Genomic DNA, 24,555 nt, shown 5'->3' with positions numbered 1-24,555 from the left:
ATATGTAGTCCATGTTGTCTTTTTATAAACTATGAATTGAAGTACATCTAAATTAATATTGGTACGAAAGCTTAGCGAAGAACGAGGCAAAGATAACCTTTTGGGGTCATACAGCTTTGAGGTCAGTACATGCCCGTCTCCGTCGTCTGAAACTTGAACACATCACGCTACGCCTTGCCTGCACACGCCAGTCTGTCGGCTCGTTATCTCGCTTGTTTCGCAAAAACTCACAAAATGGCAGGGCGAAAGGCGTTGAACTCCGCGATCAACAAGTTTTGCTTCGCAATCGACCGCGGTGGAACCTTCACCGATATCTACGCCAGATGTCCAGGAGGGAAAGTTCGAGTGATGAAGTTGCTGTCCGAAGACCCAAGCAATTACCCTGACGCGCCGAGAGAAGGCATTCGACGAATACTGGAAGAGGTGAGGGTAGTGTCAGTTTTCAGCGGACAAATTTGTTAGTCAGCTCTGTATGCAGAATGCAGACGATATCGTCACTTCATTGCAAGTACGCAACGATCCGATCATTATATACGCAAGTCATGCACGATGACATGCAATTTTTCTTGTTTGCTCAGCTATTGTATCGTATGGTTATCACGTACAAACAGGTAGGTAATTGGTGACAGAATGTCAGAATTGATGTTTAAACTTAAACTAATTTCTGTCACATAATTACCTACCTGTTTGCTCCAACCCTTCCTCCCGGCCACAGTTTTGTGTGTATTTTTATTTGCCTGTGCGTGTCATGTAATCTCCATTGGTTGTTATTTTCTTATGGTAATTTTGATTTATTACCCCTATTTCCTGGGTGGCTTTCACCTTCGGGAAAGATTGATACATGCAGTGCGCTCGTGAGTTTACAATATGCTGCAGATTAAAACTGGTGTATCGTGGATAATCATTCATAGACCACAAGGGGGGTTTGAGGCGAGATCTTATCTGCGTTTAGAGAGCAGTCAGGGAAGAAGTTCTGTTATATGCTGCACGGAGCGAAACACTGACTGCAGCCACGCTCTAGCTAGGTAAACGCGCATGGTAACTAAATTTATACAAATTCCCAAAGTGCTGCAATGGAGCCTACCTCGTTTTAACACAGGGGACCCAGAAATCTGGTTGTTGTTATCATTGTTTGAATGTTGTTTATGTTAATTAGTCGTGTTATAGTTGTTGTTGTAGTTGTCGTTGACCAATAAAATTCAATGAACATAACTATTGTGTTGTGTTGTACCACCGTCCCTCCACCCACGTTGTACGTTGGGAGAGAGTTGCACCGGGTCAAATAATGATAGTGTCCTTGTATCGTTTCTTATGACACAACAATACAAACAATTATGTTTGTTGAATTTTATTGGTCAACAACAAGCAGATCTCTGGGTCCCCTGTGGTTTTTAATACAGTGTCCTGCACAATCATACACGACATGTCATGCAAATGATCAGTGAAACCATGGAGGTACCAAAAGACATACCTCAATGGTGAAGCACTGATAAACATGTAATAATTTGTTTGTGTGTGTCAGTGTCTCTGTTAGACACAGACAGACAGACACAAACAGTGAACATATATATATATATATATATATATATATATATATATATATATATTATATATATATATCTATCTATATATATATATATATATATATATACATATATATATATACACATACATATATACATATATATATATATATATATATATTATATATATATATATATATATATATATATATATATATATATATATATATATATATATATATATATATATATATATATATTTTTTTTTTTTTTTTTTTTTTTTTTTTTTTTTTTATTTCAAGTGGCAAAAGTTTGCCACCGGATATGAAATCAGGTGGCAATTATGAAAAATCTGGTGGCATTTTAACACATCATGTGATCGGTATAATAAAACATTTTGTCATTGCCACATATTGTTTCTACTTTATAAATTCTTGGAAATATGTTGAGTACATGTCACAGAAAGTCGACCAATACTGGAGGCCTCAAAGACAATTTTTTAAACTTTCAAGCCGTGGGACACGTGATTTTTCATTTTTTACTTGCCCGAGAGGAAAAATTGCTTGCTCTAAATTTCTAATAATTGTACCAGTAATTTGTAACAGAGAGCAAGAGTTTGGGCATAGTAAGTGAATCCAAAAAGAAAAAAGCATATTGAAACACGAACTACATTTTGTTAAAATGAAGGACCATTATCAAATCTGAAATGTAGCACAAGAAATGTGAGAATACTTTTGTCTTTTCTGTAGGTTTGGCCATCTAGAAATTAAACATCTTTGAATTTGGAATTTTGCCACAACCTAATCCAAATTAACATCTTTGCATAAGATTAATAAGATTGTGTGACTTTCAGATTTTCTCCATTCAATAATGTCTTTAATTTACAATGTGCATGGCTGGCTGCTGCTCTTTATTATCAAGCTGAAATCACAAACAACTACCGGTAGCACTGCTCTGCTAGTGTTTATCTGCCAATGCATACGCACATGTACATCTGCAACCCTTTTACCTGTTTACATGTTTACTCACTGAGCATAGCCGTCTTTCAAAGTTTTATTTTGATAAATGTATGTGTGAAGAAAGCAGATTCAAGTATCGTTTTCATTACTCAGTCAGTGCAGATTTGTTTTCTGTAAGTGAGAGCCAATCCCTAACAACCAAGGTCACGTAATTTGAAACTGTCTGCATCTCAGGCACTACTACGTAGCTGCAATATGTGGCCTCCTTGGTCGACTGAGCCCGTTTCGACTACGATGTAAACTTGTACTTTTTCAACCTTGGGTTGATTAATGGGTTTCACACTAAGCACTGCCGAGATCCATGGCTCCAAATACAGTTTACATCTATTTACCAAGCACAAGGTGCAATTACACTCTCGAGTGAAGTCGACCGTCATCCCCACTTGCAAAAAGAGAATGGCAACCACTGTCATGGGCATACCACTTTACGGCACTAATAGAAAACAGTCAGCCTGCGTCATTTAAATAACAATAAATACTTGCAATTCATTAGCCAGTACAGGGCTCAAAAATTCCTATCACCCGACGCCCGCGCCCGTGGCTGGTGAATTTTGCGTTCGGGCAAGTAAAATCAATATACTTCCCGTCCCACGGGCAAGTGCACCTGCAGTTGAATTAACTATGCTCTGGACAATTCAAGCTTGAAAACCTATTTCATTACGTCTGTAAACGCCTACAATTGTAAGTCCTTCAACTCTGAGAAGTTTTTTTTTTCTGAAAACCCTTGAAAATCCACCCGACATCGCAAAACAATCGTTCTTGCTGTTGTAAAACACAAAAAGTCGTAAAATTAGAGTTTGCGACATGTTCTCTCCAATGGACGTTCATTTATACATATACACAAAAGAAAAAAAACGCTTTCAACTGTGCAATGTGTGTTCAGGAAACAGGCAAATCAATGCCAGCCAAGGAACCATTAGATACGTCACTTATTGAGTGGATCAGAATGGGAACCACAGTTGCCACCAATGCTTTGCTGGAAAGGAAGGGAGAACCAACTGCTCTGGCAATCACCAAAGGTTTCAAAGACTTGTTGTACATTGGAAACCAATCAAGACCAAAGATATTTGATTTGGTAAGTAATTGATTTGTTCTCAAACTGAGGATACTGCTGTACCTTACAATACATTGTCACTTTCTTCTTACCTTCAATTTCTTATCATAACTCTTATTGACCAAAAGGTCTATTGTGAGATTTTATCAACAAAGAAAAAATTATGCAGAAGCAAGTACGTATTTCAATTACTGCTGTCAGTTATTTGAATTGCCATGTTACTCCTTCCAAAAATTCTAACAAATCCACTGAGCATTTTCCAGTGCCAAGGAGCTTTTACAAAGTCAATGCAGTTGTCCTTTGTCATACTGCTTGTGTCATTAGTAGGCAGACAGATAGAAAAGCAACGTTACAGGTTGCAGGAATGTTAGCTTTGCTTTGATAGTAGTCCTGTAGTCACTAACCATTGGTTTAGACTATGTTGGTTATGATAAATATATTTGAAAATTGGTAATGCAGAAGATGTGTTTGATAGTACACATGGTTTTGATAATGGCTCTGTCAATAGATCTCTACCCCCCCCCCCTCCAATTTAAGCACTAAATAATCATTTCCATCAATTCAAAAACTACAAATTCTCTGAAGTTCCTGGTTTCAGATATAAAAAAATATCAAGAATGACTTAATTCTATACATGTGGATACAGTTGCTAAGAAAAACATTATTCCGAGAAACACCTGTAATTTCGTGATGATATTTTTATCAGTTTTGTTCTATAAAACAATTACCATGGGTATATGGTTGTGAGTCTGATATATATATATATATATATATATATATATATATATATATATATATATATATATATATACATTTGTATATATATATATATATATATATATGTATATATATATATATATATATATATAATATATATATATATATATATATATATATATTTGGTATGACTCTATGTTAAGTTTTCAAGGGTTTATGATTCTAATCTAGTAATAGGACATTAATATACACACAGGCGCTGCTGTTATTTAACATTTGGAATATCAGCATGACTTTGGAGAAGAACAAGAAAGTGTATCAAACAAATTTAATACAAATACAGGAAAATACATGAAATATTTTACAGCTTACAGAGTTCTAAATTTAAGTTGGTGTCATATTTCTAGGAAATTGTAACCCCAGATGTGCTGTATGAAGAAATCATTGAAGTTCAAGAAAGGTTAATCCTGCAACAAGATAAATGCCAACTGGAAAAGAATAATTTGAGAGCAGTAACTGGAATAACAGGAGAGAAGGTATGTAGAAATATACAGGATGTGTAGATTCGCTTTCATATCTGGTGTTTTTTGTCACTTGAAAGATGACTTTTTCATTAGTTGTGTTACAGAAGATTTGTTCCATGTGTAACCAATCTAAGAAATTTTATCTGAAATAAACAGATTACCAATAGACAACAAGGCCTGGGGAAAAATTATTATTTGTTCATTTTCCCGTACTTTTAGTGATTTGGCTGAAACAATTGTTCATAGTGATTAACTGATTCTGTCCACAACAGTTTGATTGATACAATCAAGTTAGGATACAGTAACCTACTTGCAGTAACCATATTGACTTGACTGAAAATGCATGCTCGAAATGTACAGGTATGAATAACCATGTTTTATGTACCATTTTGCTCAGTTAGATGTATGGCAAGAAATTGACAAGGAACAGCTCAGGAAAGACTTTCAGAAAGTGCTGGACAAAGGCATCAAGAGTCTTGCTGTTGTATTGTTACATTCCTACACGTAAGTCTGTAATTTTTTTGGAGTGAGTTTATAAGTAACGGCCAACATTCAGTGTACTTCCAGCCAAATTTCACGTGAACTACAAATATAAGCCCACCAGTCAGTGATTGTGACATTGTAAAAACAGTCTTTTTATTTGTTTCATAGGTTTGATGGACATGAGAATGAAGTAGGTAATTTAGCCAAAGAGATGGGCTTCACTCATGTTTCCCTATCCAGTCATGTCATGCCAATGGTCAGAGCCGTCCCACGAGGTTACACAGGTAGGCTTGTATTTGAGCCATGGTTGTGTTCATGTCAGGGTGTAAGGCCTGTAACCATGTATACTGTATTGGTTCATTTGACTGTAGCATCTCAGTAAAGACAAACCAGTGATATTTTGGTCAAGTTTCAATAACATTTATTTAGTCATTTCTGCTGACAGAGGAGCACAGGATGTCAATGGCGCTCAATCTGATTAAAATCATTTGTAGAGAGACAGTCTGTATCTTTGCTTGCTCTCTGCTGTACCGGCTCTTGCTTTCATCGACTGGGGCAAAAAATCAGCAGAGACAACCCATCATGTAAACTTGAACAGGTTGAGTTACACTTTGATGTGGCTTGAAAATTTTTGATTAGAACAAATACTTTCACAGAATTGATCTCTTTCATATTGGATTATCTGGTATCGTATCTGAATCACCCCAATATGATGGGGTTCAGGCCCATATAGCCAACGATAATTCTAACATGTCAAGATTGTATTCAAGGAATAGCCATTCACTTTCACTTTTAAAACAGACAAAGTTTCCACAAAGTGTACATGAAACACAAGTTAACGCATTTCCTGAACCATGGAGTTCCATTTTTGAGATGGCTGTTGATTAACTTGAAATACATATTTAAATAATCATACAGTGTTTGTTACCATATTTGAAATGATTGTGAAAGAGTCGATGCTGTAGCGAGGCCCCACTCTTTGAAAATACCAGTTTTCTCTATTTTATTGATTTCTCTTTCACCAACAGCATGTGCTGATGCATATTTGACTCCCCACATCAAGAGATATGTGACAAGCTTTGCGTCAGGCTTTCAGAATGAACTTGAAGGATGTCGAGTTCTGTTCATGCAGTCAGATGGTGGTCTGACACCCATGCAGAAGTAGGTCACTTGGATTATGGCTCTTTTCTCACTGGTATTTCCTTTGCCTTGTTGAAGATTTGAATTTGTTTATGCCATACTTTCATTATCAAGTTCTGTGAATTTCGTTTGTCCAATCATGGTTTCATGAAAATACAATGTCAGTCACTCTTCAGAATATATTAGGTTAATGTTTGATGATCTTTTTCACTATCTCTGTGTTGTATGTCAATTGCAACTTCTTGTTCTACTCCTCAAAGCACGTTGAAACACCTACTTGTCAACACAGTGTCTGTACGTGTAGAATGCACTGTTATTGTTTACATGTGAATTCTAGCCTGGATCCAAATTCACAGGTCAACAACAACAATTACGGTATACAGGCTAAGTTGACAGGCTGAATACTGTGCATCTAAATATGCTTTGGGAAGTAGTCAGTAGAACAAGAAACTGTGATGAAAAAAATAAGTAAAAGCTACAGCTGTTTGGTATTTGCTTCAAACAAAGTGTTCAAATTCAAAACAACAATATTTGGAATTGTATCATACCAGTATATTGATGGTGCAAATACAGCATTCTGATTGGTCGAGAAGCAAAGAGAACCTTGGTATATTGGCGATATACCACAGCTGGCATGCACACTAGCTCTTGGCTTGAGGAAATGTCCTTTTATGACGTTCCATGCCAGAGTTTCAATATACTGTTATGATATTTTAGCAATAAATCACACCCAGCGACAGTATACCACTCGATTTTGACCATTTCACTTCATGTATGCACTCGCTATCGCTCGTGCATATATGTCGTGAACTGGTCAAAATCTTGTGGTATACCATCACTGGGTGTGATTTATTGCTTAAATATTGTTTGTTAGTGGTGAAGACTTTGACTGAATGATGTACTGAAATTTGAAATCCATGGAGTGCTAGAGGCTTTAAAATTTTTTCTCTCAGTCCAAAGACAAATTTATATTTGACCTATAGAGACTTCACAGTAAAGAAACTTAATCCAAAGACAAATGTCAACTCCTTTAGCCTTGCAACTCTGACAGTTGTACACTACGTGTTGCCTTTGACAGATTTAATGGATCAAGGGCTATACTATCTGGTCCAGCTGGAGGTGTGGTGGGCTATGCAGTCACAACCTACAAGAAAGAGTCCAATCTACCTGTAATTGGATTTGACATGGGAGGTATGAAACCAGACCTAGGTTCCTAACAAAAGAAACTATTTTTGTCTATGAAAAGTTAGGTAGAGTAGGCATCCTGCTGTTATTCACCAGTCACCAAATAATTTATTTGTGTATTACTGTAATTTGTTGGTTGATACTGTGTGACAATTAAAAGTATATTAGCTTTCATACAAGCATTGAGTTTGATTTATATCCCACTGGAGCACTAGAATCAGAAAGGTAACCTTTGACAGAGTGTTTTACAACATGTTTTCCATCATGGAAAGCAAGATTTCTGCAGGGGAAAAGGTTCTCCAAGTGCCTACTTCATGCAGTTTTGTGAGAAAAAAATTGTTGTGCCAGTAAGGGATCATTTCTTTGGGGTACACGTTATGAAACAGAAAACACTTCAAAGATTTTATTTGTTCAGAATATGAATCCTACAGCAGTGCTGACAGATCTCCTTGCATTATGCTCCTTGCAGTATACACTATATCAATTCCCATATCACAGATAGCTTATACTTTGAGATTGGAAGCTGTAGTCAGATTTTCTTTGCTTCTTTTGCAGGCACATCCACTGATGTCAGTAGATTTGATGGCCAGTATGAACATGTCTTTGAAACAACCACGGCAGGAGTTACCATACAGGCACCACAGGTTTGTTTATTGCAGAATCAACTCCTTACACCAGTGACTATATTAAGATCTTGTAAATTTCACCTTGCCAGTGGAAATGTATGCAAGTATCTAAATCAAAGACCACGGGCAAAGTCCCTGCAGGCTATTGTTGTTACATGTATTACCAGTAGACTTACTTTATGATGTATATTCCACTTTCACTTTCACTTCCTGTTTCAGTAAGAGTAACCTTTGACCTCTCATGACTGAAGTAGCTGTCTGCTTTCGTATAGCATGATGTTTGCCTCAGTGCCAATCAGATGATAATCTTCAAACTTCAAACATTCCTAACTTCATCTATAGTATCACTGTCAATAAAAATTTACCCTTTACAGTAGCATTGACCTTTAACCTCAGCCACTGTTACCGTGTCATAGATAAGTTCCTCTTTATTTCTCATCTCTGTTTTTGACATCAATTATTGTATATCACAAGGTTTCTTGCTGTGTCATTATTATAAAAAAAATATGAAATAGCAGGACAATTGTCCCAAATTTGATGAAGCTCACCAGTCAGGTATAGACAATAGGCCAAACTCGGAATTCGAATCGACCACGGTACAAACAAAGCCATGTGCGCAAACGCGCACAGACGTACGTGCATTTCCATACTCGTTCAGTACACACGTGGGTTTGTTTGTACCGGCATCACGTGATTATTTGGGCATACTGAGTATGTAGAACGGAGTACGCATCGCGTCCTTTTTATTCCGGAGTAGAACCATTGCAGTTGGACTTGTTACTGCTGCCATTTTGTCTTTGAAATTATACAGAAAAGAAGTTTTTGGATACTTAAGGTAGCAAACATCACTACATAAAGTACACTCTGTATCAAGAATTGAATTCTGTATTATCTGTCTTTAAAACAGCTTGATATTAACACAGTGGCAGCTGGTGGAGGATCCATGCTGATGTTTCGTTCAGGTTTGTTTGTCGTAGGACCAGAATCAGCTGGTGCACATCCTGGACCAACTTGCTATAGAAAAGGTAAAAATGACTTTGATACATGTAGCAAGAATGTGTGATTAATTTGTGCTTTCGAAGAATATGGACATTCATAATTAAAATGTCTTAAAATTGTGCAACAACATTCAAAAGATTTAAAGGAAGGTGAAAATTGTGGTGCAAATTTGGTACAACAATACTTATTATTTCTCAATCATGCTAATACCAACTACATGTATATATTTGGCTCATAACTTGTATATTTTTAGCTCCCATAGCCATATGTATATATGGCAATGGAAGCTATTCTTATAGGCTAGGGAAATGTCTGTATGTCTGTATGTCTGTATGTCTGTCCGTCAACATCAAAAACTCCAAAACCGCTGTACATTTCATCTTGATATTAGGTGTGTACATGGATGATGGGCTGTAGATGAGATTTTGTTCAAATGAAGTTGTCATTGCCAAAAATATGCAAATTAAGTGAAAAAATGTAAAAACAGTCAAAATTGAAAAAACTCAATAACCACTGAGCAGATTACATGAAAAATTAGCATGTAAGTACTTTGGGCTGACATGAAATGATTGTGCACATCTTGGGTCAGTATCTTGGACTTGCTATTTTTCATGAATTTTTTGTAATTTTCTCCCATTTTGGTCAAAAAATCTCCTGCTCTGAAACCACAAGTCCGATTGATTTGAAACTTGGTATGGAAGTGCATAGGAGTGACCTTTGCCAAATTGGGCAAATCGTGGTGAAATTTGCATATTTTTAGTTTACACGTCCATAGACTCCCATGTATAAGGCAGATCTCCATAGACTCCCATGTATAAGGCCACGAAAAATAAAAATTTAGTTTCTCATCGTATTCATATTGCAAAAAGGATGCAGTGACACAATTTTTAGTCCCCACGGATGAAGTCCAGTGAGCTTATAGATTGGGTCATGTCCGTCTGTTCGTCCATCCGTGAGTCCATCCGTTCACACAGATATCTCGGATATTTTGACAAAATGTCATGTGACCTTGATGACCTTTGATCTCAAATATACATATTTGTCCATAACTCAGTAACCACAAGTGCTACCACCCTTCACATATGGTATGATGGGACAGCTTATGACGCCACATATTGTACCTTATTAATTATGCACATATCTAATTTTGAGCGAGCCAATAGAGCTAGAGGTCTGATTTTTGGTATATAGGGATAACTTAGCAATACAATTTTTTTGACAAAATGTCACGTGACCTCGGTGACCTTTGACCTCAAATATACATATTTGTCCATAACTCAGTAACCACAAGTGCTACAGCCTTCATGTATGGTATGATGGGACACCATATGACGCCACATATTGTACCTCATTAATTATGTGCATATCTAATTTTGAGCGAGCCAATAGAGCTAGAGGTCTGATTTTTGGTATATAGGGATAACTTAGCAATACAATTTTTTTGACAAAATGTCATGTGACCTCGGTGACCTTTGACCTCAAATATACATATTTGTCCATAAGTCAGTAACTACAAGTGCTACACCCTTCATGTATGATATGATGGGACAGCTTATGACGCCACATATTGTACCTCATTAATTATGCACATATCTAATTTTGAGCGAGCCAATAGAGCTAGAGGTCTGATTTTTGGTATATAGGGATAACTTAGCAAAACAATTTTTTTGACAAAATGTCACGTGACCTCGGTGACCTTTGACCTCAAATATACATATTTTCCATAACTCGGTAACCACAAGTGCTACACCCTTCATGTTTGGTATGATTGGACACCTTATGACGCCACATACTGTACCTCAATAATTATGCGCATATCTCATTCTGAGCGAGCCAATAGAGCTGGATGTCTGATTTTTGGTATGTAGGGATAACTATAGGAGAGAAATTTTTTGACCAAATGTCATGTGACCTCGATGACCTTTTACCTAAAATATATATATATGTCAATAAATAAGTAACCACAAGTGCTATGTCCTTTGTACTTAGTAGGATGGGAGACCTTATGACAACACACGCTTTACCTCATTAATTATGTACACATCTAATTCTGGGCAAGCGAATAGAGCTAGAGATCTGATTTTTTGGCATATAGGGATTAATTAGCAATATAATTTTTTTTTTCAAAATGTCATGTGACCTCGATGACCTTTGACCTTGATTATACATATATATGCATATTTCAGTAACCACAAGTTCTATACCCTCCAATTTTGATAGGATATTAGACCTTAAGATGTCACATCTTGTACCTCATTTATAATGCGCATATGTATTTCTTGGCTGGCCAATACTGCTAGAGGTCTGATCTTTTTTCCCGATTTAGAACCATAACTTAGACATGCCTCATGTGTTTCAAATTGGGAACAACAACATAGACCTATGTGCCCATAGATCTTAACATATACACTCCAGTGATACGGTACTTCTTAATGACCACATTTTCCTGCCCCATCAAGACTAATACTCCTATTACAAGTGGGGACTATGTCATTGTAAATGACTTGTTGAGTTAATGGTTGTATCACAGTATTCGATATATCTAATTCTGTATTTTTTCCATTTTATATTCTGAATAATTACATTAAACATATTTCACTGTCTCCAGTACATTTCATTTAAGTATTTTCACTTCATGCACTTTATCCCTTTCGCACATGTTCAAATATCTGACCAGAGAACAAACACTAAATAGTCCAGGATGGGAGCTACAGTGTCATTGACGCTATTTTTGATAGTCTGGTGACGCTTGTTTCAAGTTTAAAATTTTATTTGATCAGAAGTGGGCCTTAATGTTCCCAACAGCTGTGAAAGCATTTTTAGTCTGATTTTTTAAATGGCTACATGGAAATCTGTTGCAGAGGTAGATGTTTTCTGTATAATGCTCCGCGAGGGACCTTAATCCTTACATAAAACAAATTCAGATCCAAAACTTCAATCTTTTCTTTTTCTAGTAAAGCTATAGACCTCTGTAGAAGTATAGGGTGATTGTGTTCATAGACGTTGTGAATTTGTACAGAGGGTTTTGCAAAGTCACTTTCCACACAGTTACTAGTCATTTTGTTTTCCACCTCAGGTGGTCCACTCTGTGTCACGGATGCCAATCTTGTACTCGGCAGAATTCTGCCAGACTATTTCCCAAAAATATTCGGACCAAACGAAGACCAAGCCCTTGACAAGGAAGCAACTCATGCTGCATTCGAGAAACTTGCAAGAGAAGTAAGATCATCATGTCTTTTGCCATAAAAGATTAGATAAATATGTAATGTACTAAAGACTTTATTTTGACCAATTATACACACACAAATTTAAGGTTCAAAGCTTGTGGTATGATGATACTCTCTTAAGCTGACACTTTTGGTACTTGATAATTACTGTATTCGTAAAAAACATTCAAAAGTAATTTGCCGAGCAGGTTGGCAGTAATTTTAAAAAAATACTGTGATCAATTTGTGCTGCTCTCCCCAAATAGCCTTTTCTAATTTTTACTTTGTTCCAAAAAGCCTCTAATTACCAATGCAGACCAAAATAAAGACATTTTAAAATTTCATTTTCTTGACATTTTCTACAAAAAAACTTTTTTAGACAAGGCAATTGGTATAAAACGTAGAATTATCAACTAATAGTAAAATGGTTATTCATTTCTTGATCACTGTCCAGGTCAATGAATTTCTCTCAAGTCAACCTGAAGGAGCTCACAAAGATGCCATGTCAGTAGAAGAGGTTGCTATGGGATTCATACGTGTTGCTAATGAAAGTATGTGCCGACCAATCAGAGCTCTGACACAGGTAATGGGCATATTTCACCGGCAAGAGGGACAATTTGATACCTGTTTTCCCCTGAACATAGATGTAAATACAGATATTGGCAGAGATCATGAGTTGTACATCCTAGCCAGTATGCACACAATTTAACGCTAGCTTCTGAGTGGGGATTGTTTCTGCTCTGTTGTTATTATTTTGTCATGTTCTATCATTTGTAGAACTTTAGCGCTCGCTGTCTAGAATTCCAATGTGATCATCTAGTCAGGGTCTGTGTGCCTGTGTCTGCTAAGTCTTGCATTGATGGTAAATGAATTGCTGAAGTAACTTGTGAAGTCTGTTATTATGTGTATAATACCTTGTTATTTGTTAGCTGCCAAATCCTTTCCAATGAAGTTGCTCTCATGTACTGCTGTCATGTTTTTTTACATTTTTTTTTTTATTTTCCCCCACTGTTCAGCGGAAGGAAGAAGGATGATATTATCCAATTCACGTCAGGGTTGTCTTTCCCTTCTGCTTTTTTTAATCTCATTCATAAAGATTGTTTCTAACAAGAAACTTGTGTCAATGACGTTCTATGGTTTCACCTCATTCAGTAAATGGTGAAGGAACTTTTAGGTAAGACAAAAAACACTTGAAACCAGAACACATATCGGCCAAATCAAGACTCACAAACTTTCATAATGGCATACACACATGTATCACTACTCAAAGAGAAACCTGCCCACTCTCATACAATCCACAACTCTTTTTATCACAACTGGAAGTTGTGATATAGAGGTGGTTTCAACCGGTGTTTGATGTCGTCCATTTCCGTAAACGACAAAAAGTCAAAAACTGCTGAACAGACTGCGTTGATATTTGATACCGATACATAGACTGGTTCCAAGGTTCTAATTCAGAAAAATGGAGCCAAATGGAGCACCGGTTAGATAGTTTGGGAAATTTCTAACCCCCCTTTTTATCTAATTGATTTTAGGGGTCTTTCATATATGTAGTTTTGGAATGTACACCAATCCTGCATTGTGGACTGTTTTATGAGTTGTTGAACAGAAATGAGGTTTTGATGAATGTTAGAAATATGCAGGATGGCTGATTCGAAGTATAAGAGATTTCTATGGTCTTTTGGGCATCAAAAGCATTAAAAAAAACATATTTCATAGTTTAGATTCTCACTTTTGAGATGACCCTAGGCATTTGTTAAGTAAACATCCTTGAGTCAATATACAGACTTTGACATTCCAGAGATTAAGTATCCACAACCTCACATGTTACAGTCTTTCACTACAATGGTATGGCCCAATGGAGAGTGTGGACCTGTCTACGGGAAATTGGGGTGAACAGGTTAGACAATGACGTTACAAGTTGTAGGTTAGTTATCAAGGTAGCACCAGCATAGAGTCCTGAGCATCTGTCCATGTGTTCTCACAGCAAATTACAGGGAAAAAAATTATTTGAGAAGTTTCTCTCCTTTAAATAGAAGTATATTACAATTTAAACCTGTCATGGATAGATTGCTCTCAAATGATCTGAAACACAGTAATTGCCCATTAGCAACAAATCTGTGCCAAGATTTATGTAAAGTTCGTAAACTTACACAAGGTATTAGACAAAAGATGACCATGACTTTGCTACTTTTCAACATTTATTTCAATCAGATTTCCCCAGCTTAGTGTATAATTTTGTAATCTTAATTACTGTCAACTTAGCTTTACTAACTTATTCATGCCTCATTATTTTTACACTACTGTTATACCTTATAACCACAAAATTTCAAGAGATGCATATATGATTGTCACTTAACAAACAATTTACAAATATGTCTTCTGCTTTTTCTCCATATACATATACATGTCTCTTTTCTCATAAAAATGAGCTTAAAATCGCAATGTGAAAAATAGTCTTTCAGCTATATGTTGCTCATTGACTTCGTGGTCTGTCTAATTCACAGTGAGTGTGGTTGTTGATAAATGCCGATAATACTAGGCGGTCATTATGTCCAAGCGCCATTGGCGGTATTTTTTAACATAATGACCATAGGTCATTATCACATCTGGAAGTTGTGATATAGGGTTAGCTTCAACCGGTGGTGGACAGTGTCCATTTTCCGTAAACGACAAAAAGTCAAAAACCGCTGAACAGACTGCATTGATATTTGGTAGAGATATTCAGACTAATTCCAAGGTTCCGATTCCGAAAAATGGAGCCAAACGGAGCAGCGGTTAGATAGTTTTGGGAATATTTCTAACCCCCTTTAACTAATTGATTTTAGGGGTCTTTCATATATGTAGTTTTGGAATGTACACCAATCCTGCATTGTGGACTATTTAATGAGTTGTGGAACAGAAATGAGGTTTTGATGAATGTTACAAATATGCAGGATGGCTGATTCAAAGTATCAGAGATTTTCATGCGCTTTTGGTGATAAAATTGATAAAAAACAACATATTTAATGTTTTAGATTTCTCACATTTGTTATGACCCTTAACATTACAGACTTGATGACATAACTAGCTGCTGGACCTGTTTACTGGCGCATTGATTTAAAGACAAAGATCGTTTTATTTTGTAATAAGGACGTGTGATTCGTTAAAACATAGTCTATTAGCCTGGAAATGTGATTTTTGCGAATATTGCTTACCCCACTGATAAACAGTGTGGTTTGAAAATGGCTGGAATTCGCTACTTTGGGACTTTGTTTTCTGTGTGCATTTACTGACAAACTCAAAACCCGCAGCACCTACCCATTCAGTATTTCATGTACAGGTGTAACCAGAGATAGAGTAGTTTCACAATGTGCCAGTTGTGATCAAGTGCCATTGGCGCTATTTTTTTTTATAGGCCAAAGGTCATGACACATCTAAACATGTGCTAGCTTGTTTTGGAGGTGCTGGTGGTCAGCATGCGTGTGCCATTGCAAGGTCCCTGGGTATGTCAATGGTCTTCATTCACAGGTAAATCTGTTCTGTCATCCCTCTTATTGATATGGGTCATCTTTTATGCTGGAAATCCAATGTCTGACTGCCTGAAATTTCCAGAAAGCAACATTTCTGCAGTGAACTTGACAATGTCTGTATTGAAGTTAAGTGGATCCATTTTAATCCATTTTGAAAGTTAAAAATTGTGAAGTTTACTAAAATGAAAGATATTTCTGCCAAGAGTTATAATGGAGAATCGCCACTTTAAATTGTCTCTCTGGTGCATTTGATATCCTATGATAGCCTTCATGTTTTCTTATGATCTTCCTTGGACAGAAATAGAATTTGGAACTATTACGCATAAAATAGAAGATTCCGTTGTTATTTTTAACCCATTCACCCCCAGTTCCCTGTATACAGGTCCAACTTTACCATAGAAAACAATGGATTTGGGACAAACCATGGTGGTGAAAGGGTTAAAGGGCCAGTAGCTGAAACTTTCACTGACTTTTTCCATTATTTTTCTTTTAATGTCAAACACAGTTTCTCGTTCCACTCCCTAGAGCATTCACAGCAGTGTTGAGCTTTCTCTCCTCAGACCTGTACATGTGTAGATTTCATTCTCGTGGTTGACAAGTGAATTCTGGTCTGGGCTGTAATTCAAATATAAACAATAACAGTGAATTATGCTGTGTTCACAAGAAAAAGAGTGGGTTCTTCAACATAATTTAGGGAGTAGACAAGAACTTGCAATGAACATAGAAAACAAAAATGGTGAAGAAATCATCGAAAGTAACAAAAATGGTGAAGAAATCATCGAAAGTAACAGCTGCTGACCTTTTAACCCTTTGAGCACCAAAGTCTATTTTTGTCTCCTTTATAAAATAAACCCAAGTCAATTTTTCTTCGAATTTTGCTAAAATTTTGAGTAAAAACTGCAGCCAATGAAATGTGATGTCCATTTGGTCCAAAATTATCAAGAAATTACGGAAAAATTCATAAAAATTGGTAAAATTTTGCACTAAAATTTCGGCAGGAGAAAATTACTGCGCTGACAGGGTTAAGCATTCAGAGACCACATGTTTTGAGACGCTCCATTTTTATCAAAGCTTGGCATCTGATTAAACCAAGAAAGTCATCTTTGCTTTCTCTTGGTCATCTCATCAACCAGATATGCGGGTATCCTGTCAGCGTTCGGAATGGCATTGGCTGATGTGGTGCATGAAGCTCAGGAACCGTGTGCCTTGGAATACAAGTCTGGATCATTCCAGTCCATTGACGAGAGAATAGAAGCAATGAGAAAACAGTGCATAGAAGAGTTAGAAAAAGAGGGTTTCCCAAGGTATGTGTACTATATATTGATCTTTTGTGTTTTGAGCATTTTGTTCTTGTTGTATACAGGGAAAGTTTACTAACGTGTCCCTGTCATTGTCATGCAACGCACATCACAAGCCAGAACTTAAAAAAGCTTCCACAGATACACCTTCAGAGATTTTGCATATGAAATAATTTTTATGATTATTACAGCATTTTCATCACCAGTTTTGTTACATTGTTATTTAATGCAAGCAATGATACATGTATAGATCAATGTCCTGAGAAAATAGTAGTCTCTTTCAGGAGCGGAATATTGTCAATTGACTTATAATTGTTATGTTTCTTTATAGATAGTCATCCTCAATGACTTTTTAAAACGTCAAAGTTTTTTCAAACTATTTTAAAATGCTTGCTTCTGTTTATCAGACTGTAATCTTATGTCTAGTTCAGCTGGTTGATAAGGGTATATTTGCATAACACCAAATATTGCATGCTCTGCACGTGACCATTGTGAAAATCTTGGATAGTTTCATTTGCGTTTACTTTCATTATCACATTATTTTAGGACTCATATTGAGGCGGAACCATTCCTGCATTTACGCTACCAAGGCACAGACTGTGCTCTGATGTGTTCGGCCTCTAGTGATGAATACAAGGCTGATGCTAACAGCTGTCAGCATGGAAATTTTGAAAAAGCATTCACAGACAAGTAGGTAGAACTCTGATTGAATTCAACAAACCCTTCCAGATGAATTATTTTTAATCTTTACCTAATGTCAGTGATAAATAGGGATAGGAATCTTAGCATCAGTTACTGCACAATTACAACTCTGATAATTGCAAGAAGAACTTGAGATTATACAACCTGCAAGAAATATCTAGTTCAATTGAAAAAATAGTGAGTTGTGCTAAAGACAGGATTTTTTTGACACATCATACAGCTTATTTTTTCTATGGCACATGATTTTATTTTGCATTTTCAATCTTTGGTCAATATGTACGCTTATAATCTTAAAATTACACCCTTATCTTCGTGTAGTCAAAAACGACACCAGATATGAACTGTAAATGCTCACGTGTGGCATTATATGTGTAAATTTGAACCTTTGCCACATGTTTGCAACTTCATTGAAAGTATTATGATCAAGATAATGAACAATATTCACCACAGATTAACTTTATAGGTCATTAAGTATTCAAATACACAATTAGCTGAAAGAGAAATAGTTAATTTCTTTGACTGCTGTCATTGTATCACCTCTTTATATAGCAAGTGTAATTGCCTCATGTCAAGTCCTTCAAACTATATATTCCAAACTTTGAAAGCTCATTAGATATGCAAACTATAAAGTCCCTGACATGAAAACTTAAGTGTGAAATGACTTCCAATATTGGTATAACCTGGTATAATCATCAATGTACATATAGCATGTTATGCCAACTTTGATCAAATAAATCCAAGTATATATCCCTAATAAGGAAAGTTCATTAAATACACAAATTAGGAATTGGCTGAAGGAAAAATGCCTTTCAATAACGTTAGCGTACATAATGGTATCTTTGATGTACATAGCAAGTTTCATCAATTTGGTCATGTAAATTCAAATATATATCCCTAATTTCAAAAATTCATTAAATATGCAAATTGGGAGCTGGATGAAGTAAAAATGCTTAATGACTTCCAATAACATTGTATCATAGTATCTTTAATGTACATAGCAAGTTTCATCAACTTTGGTCGACTCAATACAGATAAATATCCCTGATTATGAAAGTTCATTAAATATGCAAATAAGGAATTGGCTAAAGTCCAAATGCTTAATGACTTTCAATAATATTCTTTTATAGTATCTTTAATGTACATAGCCAGTTTTATCAACTTTGGTCTCGTCAATTCAGATAAAACACTTTATAATTAGGAAAGTTCATAAAATATGCAAATTAGGAATTGGCTGAAGTAAAAATGCGTAATGACATTTAATAATGATTTATCATAGTATCTTTAATGTACATAGCAAGTTTCATCAATTTTGGTCATGTAAATTCAAATATATATCCTTAATTTCAAAAGGTCATTAAATATGCAAATTAAGATTTGGATGAAGTAAAAATGCTTAATGACTTTCAATAATGTTAAATCATAGTATCTTCATGTGCATACCAAGTTTTGTCAATTTTGATCGAGTAAATTCAGATATATACCCCTAATTAGGAAATTTCATTAAATATGCAAATTAGTAATTATCTTTCACGTCACCCCTTAATAACTTTCACAGCTGATATATCTTGATGTGATCAACATTTGTAGCAAATCTCATCAAATTGTGTGCAGTCGTTCTCAATGTATATCCGTTTTTTCTAAAATCATTAATTATGCAAATGAGCAAAAAGTAAGCAAGCCATACCCATCAAAAACTAATCAGTTCTTGCCATTTGCAAACTGAATCTATGTACCAGATTTGATTCAGATCTGATGAGCCGTTTTTGAGATATTGAGCACACAGACAGACAGACAGACAGACAGACACACACACACACACACACACACACACACAGACAGACAGACATCGCTGCGACATATGCTCACTTGTGTCAACACATGAGCAAAAAATGCATCTTTAAAAGCTCATTTATGTATTGTATCTATTATACTGAAACTGTGACATTTTAATAGGTCAACAAGTTGTCCTTTCGAACTTTTAGTACAGAGTTATTTGCTTTGTCCAAAGGTCATATTTGACATTTACAACATGATGTATACTGATCTTAAAAATGATACAATTAATGAATCAGAAGAAATGACCTCATTTGGCTTAAATTCTGTCAGTCTGTATGCCAAGCTCAAAGACTCAGGAAGCTGTATTGTTGTAGGAAAAATATTTTTGATTCACTTATTTACCATTTTTTTTCGCTTGTACTCTAATTTGAAAAGAAAATCAGTGCAGGGAAAAACTGCCTGCCTGGGTTAGCGGTTACATTTTTGGTCAAACGGGTTTAATTTTATAATTACCTGACTAATAGACAGGTAGAAATAATTTTTGATTTTTGGTTTTCTGAATCAGAGGCGATGTAAGCTTGGTGTGCAATAAACAAAACAAATTTATCAGGGCTGGTACCATTTTGCTCAGACAGGCAAGTTTTCAAAGTTACCTGCCTGACATCTGGTTTTGTTTTTATGGTATTTGGTTATTTTCCATGGATTTTCTACATGGAGTAAATAATTTAAATTTAAATCTGAACATTATGAAACTTTGATCATGGCATTAATTTCCAAAATGGGTCAAAGCAGAGTTCAAAATGAAGATTCGTTTTTGAGCCCACAAAACACCAGTTTTTCACTTTGGACGTCCAAGTTAGTATAAAGAAAGTCCTTTTGTCACAGTGACTGAGCTAAAGAATTTTTTGCATTGGCTTTTCAGTCACAGTACAGTTCTGCCAGTCAATAGTCTTTTCAAACCATTTAATGAATGTCATCCAGCATGAAGAGTAGCCTTTGAACAAAAAAGCATCGAATATGTAGTAAACTAGTTCATTCAAAGTTCACAAGTTCATTCAAAGTTCACAAGTTTTTATGTGAATATTAATTCGGCAGATTATGATCTTCAATCTTATCTCTATTTCATTGTACATCAAAGTAACTATATTCTTAGTAGTCTACATGGACCACAATGCCAAAATTAAATTTTTAAACTTGTAAAGAATAGCTTCCATTGACATTGCTCCAAGGAACAGTGATGTGATGTGATGTGATGTGACTCATCTATATCTTGTATCATAAGAATATAAAAAATCTTATTTTTTGAAGGTACAAGAGAGAGTTTGGATTCACCATAAGTGGGAGACCCATCATAGTGGATGATATCCGAGTACGTGGCACTGGAAAAACCTACTTTGATGACAATGATGAGATTAAAGCATCCGGAAGACCACCAACCATAGAGAAAGTAAGCCACTGTTTTGGTTGAACCAAACAATGTCTTCATTCTATTTTTGAGTATCATCTGTTCAGATGTTTCATAAATGTCATGATGTAAACTTTTAAAGACAAATTTACCACAAAAGTGTCATGACAGATTTTACAAATTAGCATCTCTCGAGAATTTAGGGAATTTCAAAGTGAAGGTAGTGTGCACTTTAATACTGAAAAATTTAATCATTGGCTCAAACTTTCCTAAAGGAACTTTTGAACCATTCTCTTTCAATATCAAGAATGAAAATTTGGGGTTTTCGTACAAATTTTGGTACCAGAGGAACAAAGTACCTAATAGCAATATGTAAAATTCAAAAATGGCTTCCACACTCTATGGCAAAAGGAAAAATTTCAACTGTCACAAAAACAAATTTTTGAAAACTTCACTTACCCTACAAGCTACAAAATGAGCATACATGTACACAAACACCATACAAGCAAGATATGGTAAAAATTTGAGGGTCTGAATGTTGAACTTTGGTAACTAAAGAAACAAGATACCCAATTTTAAGGACACTTGAAATTCAAAATGGCCACCATCTCTGTGTTAACTGAAAGGGGAAAAAATTAATTTTTTATTTATAAACACAAAAATAAACTTGTGAAAATTTTATTTACTCTGAGAGAGAGGGCCCTGAGAGCTTCAAAATGAACCCTCACAATGGGTAGACCGAAATAGTAAATTGTAAAAGTTAGAGAGTCGAAATATCTGCTCCGAGGCACATTAGTTTATTTACCATCAAGCAATTGAAGAGGTACCAACATTTGTTTCTCTTCTTTGACATGTATAACCTCCTGAACAGGTCATTGTTATTTTCCCTCTTAATCATCAAGGTAATTAAATGTTACTTTGAAGATGGCGGAATGCTGGACACTAGCTTGTATCTCCTTGATGAGTTGTCCTGCGATCATGTGATACAGGGACCTGCAATATTGATTGAGAAGAACAGTACAATCTTGGTGGAGCCCAACTGCCGGGCTTCTATTACCAGTCATGGAGATGTGAAAATACAGGTAGGGAGTTGATACACCGTGCATAAGTGGATAGTCAGATGTATAAACTGGGACTCAAATGACTGATGAAGCAATGGGCGACAATCTCTCAATTAAGTCATTTGTTTTGAGGTTTAGAATCGCTTAATTCACAGTGAGGATTATGCAATCCATATCGTGGTCACATCTTTTTCTAGGATACATGGTTATATACGGGTGTACTCACTTGTTGTTTATTCCACTTCAAAAGCTTTATTCCCTTTTTACTGTATCATAAATACAAACAGTAGTTGGACGAATAATAGCCATGTACAGTATGCAGGTATCAAGATGTGCCACAGAGTATTATTGCCAAAAGTTTCCAAGAAAGTTGTAGAGAAATTGTTCTTTACTGTTAATAGAAAAGTAGACTTAACCAGATGAGCAGGCCCCCCCCCCCCCCCCCCCCCCCCCAAAAAAAAAGAATTGATACATACTGGTAGAAATTACCGGGAAAATTTGTTCTGTTTGGAAATCAGGTATATTCCAGTCTAAGAATTTGCTCAATAACACGCAAAAAACTATGAACACCACTATATTTTTATCAGTAGATTCTTAGTTGAACCCAACTCTGTGGTATGTCTTGATATCTGCATGCAGAACATGGCTGTTGTTTGTCAAACTATTTTTGTATGTATGATACACTGAAGTGTGGCAAGCATGGCTATGTCATTGATATGGGGCAAATCATCTTCTCTCATACTTTTCTCATGGTAAAGTGAAGGGAAAGTTATACAAAAATTATATCTTCCCTGTGGCGTGATTTACCATTTCAAGATCTCTTAATTTCTACATGAAAAAATCTTTACTGTTCTCATAAAAGAGCATCATATTTATGACATTAGCACTTGCAAAAAATGTTACATTTGTGACATGAATATTCATTTCATGTATTTTGTGTCCTGTTGGACTCAGATTGGAAGTGGTAAAATCAAGACCATAGACACAGAACTAGATACGATACAACTGTCGATATTTTCACATCGTTTCATGTCCATCGCTGAACAGATGGGCAGAATCCTTCAAAGAACAGCAATTTCTACAAACATCAAGGTAAGGATATCTACAGCCATGAGTGGAATATCGTGCATGAGACCATACCTGTGTCAAAATTAATGCAATAAGGGAAGAGGTGTGGTCAGAATGATGACACGCAAGTGTGTTTGCCTTTCAAGCTATAAAAATTTTAACTGTGGGTTCTTTATCCATCCTCAACTGTCAAATCCAAAAATTAGATGGTCCCCTGGCAATACCCGTCAATCCAGTGTTCTTATCACTACTGATACACTGTTTACTGTGTATTCAACAGCATGGTCACGTTAACTAATGTTATCACATAGGTCAATCCATCCTTCCAGTTTTCATATTATATCACTGTTTCTTCGCCTTGTCAAATTTGACCGGCTTGACCTGGCAACATGACTGGATATTGCTTATGCCAAAGTGGTGTATAAAATTTTATCTCAAATCTCTTTTATGTGATCATCAATACGTAAAGGAAATGGTACAACAGTCAGAGATAATTTCTACCTTTCTAAGAATCCTGATGAATATATTTGATTCTGATTACTTTCTCCCTGCCAATGGAGACCAGATGTTCCGTCACTTATGAGAAAGAGCGTCCTATTTCAGTTTGTCTTCAGTGAACATGAACAAAAAGACTTCCCCAATATCTCATACTTTGTACAGTTCACTGAACATATTATGATTTCTATCACCAGGAAAGGTTAGATTTTTCATGTGCAATGTTTGGACCAGACGGTGGACTGGTAGCCAACGCCCCTCACATACCAGTACATCTTGGTGCTATGCAGGAGACTGTGCAATATCAGGTATGAACGAAGTCAGAATAAACTTAGCTTTTTTTTCTAAATTTTGTGTGTTTGATAAGTCATCAGTGTGTGCAATGCATTTCAGTGTTGAACAAAACCTTATAAACTCAGGCCAGTGATTAGTTGCCTTCATACATTATATACTCATTATCATGTGCAAAGTGTTTAGATATGGAAAGAGACCCGTTTTTCCCTCTCTGTCACATCGAAAAGTTTTCATAATTCAATAAACCTATGTCAGGAAGTTGTGGTTGATGGCAGTATGCGATGCATGTACTCTGACTGTTACGAAGGTGTGTTTGCATATCCAGTGAATTTGCTCATAGTGACAACCATAGTTAAATTGCCGATTTTAAACTACCAAGTATCAGTTCCCAAAAATATTTACTCATCTGCTAAACCTATCTGAACCTGTTTTTACCCATCTATACCCAGCCTAACCCATCCACCACTC

The 24,555-nt window shown here is 35.9% G+C and overlaps 1 protein-coding gene across 2 annotated transcripts in view; it reads left to right on the top strand.

The window, feature by feature from the left end:
• The first annotated feature begins 97 nt into the window (after positions 1–97).
• Positions 98–24,555, top strand: part of LOC139147815 (5-oxoprolinase-like) — a 38,205-nt gene continuing 13,747 nt past the window's right edge. For both annotated transcript variants that reach the window (XM_070719025.1, XM_070719023.1), the window contains exons 1-18: positions 98–423; positions 3,426–3,617; positions 4,721–4,849; positions 5,235–5,341; positions 5,489–5,604; positions 6,349–6,481; positions 7,539–7,651; positions 8,201–8,289; positions 9,179–9,296; positions 12,347–12,489; positions 12,931–13,059; positions 15,874–15,986; positions 17,122–17,292; positions 17,833–17,976; positions 21,073–21,211; positions 22,072–22,251; positions 23,185–23,322; positions 23,991–24,101. In XM_070719025.1, the coding sequence (XP_070575126.1) occupies positions 235–423; positions 3,426–3,617; positions 4,721–4,849; positions 5,235–5,341; positions 5,489–5,604; positions 6,349–6,481; positions 7,539–7,651; positions 8,201–8,289; positions 9,179–9,296; positions 12,347–12,489; positions 12,931–13,059; positions 15,874–15,986; positions 17,122–17,292; positions 17,833–17,976; positions 21,073–21,211; positions 22,072–22,251; positions 23,185–23,322; positions 23,991–24,101 (2,454 nt within the window). In that variant the 5' untranslated portion in view covers positions 98–234. The remainder of the gene's footprint in view (positions 424–3,425; positions 3,618–4,720; positions 4,850–5,234; positions 5,342–5,488; positions 5,605–6,348; positions 6,482–7,538; positions 7,652–8,200; positions 8,290–9,178; positions 9,297–12,346; positions 12,490–12,930; positions 13,060–15,873; positions 15,987–17,121; positions 17,293–17,832; positions 17,977–21,072; positions 21,212–22,071; positions 22,252–23,184; positions 23,323–23,990; positions 24,102–24,555) is intronic.

Source organism: Ptychodera flava, chromosome 13 (genome assembly GCF_041260155.1).
Source record: "Ptychodera flava strain L36383 chromosome 13, AS_Pfla_20210202, whole genome shotgun sequence".
Classification (NCBI taxonomy): domain Eukaryota; kingdom Metazoa; phylum Hemichordata; class Enteropneusta; family Ptychoderidae; genus Ptychodera; species Ptychodera flava.
This window is presented reverse-complemented; position numbering and strand designations above follow the sequence as displayed.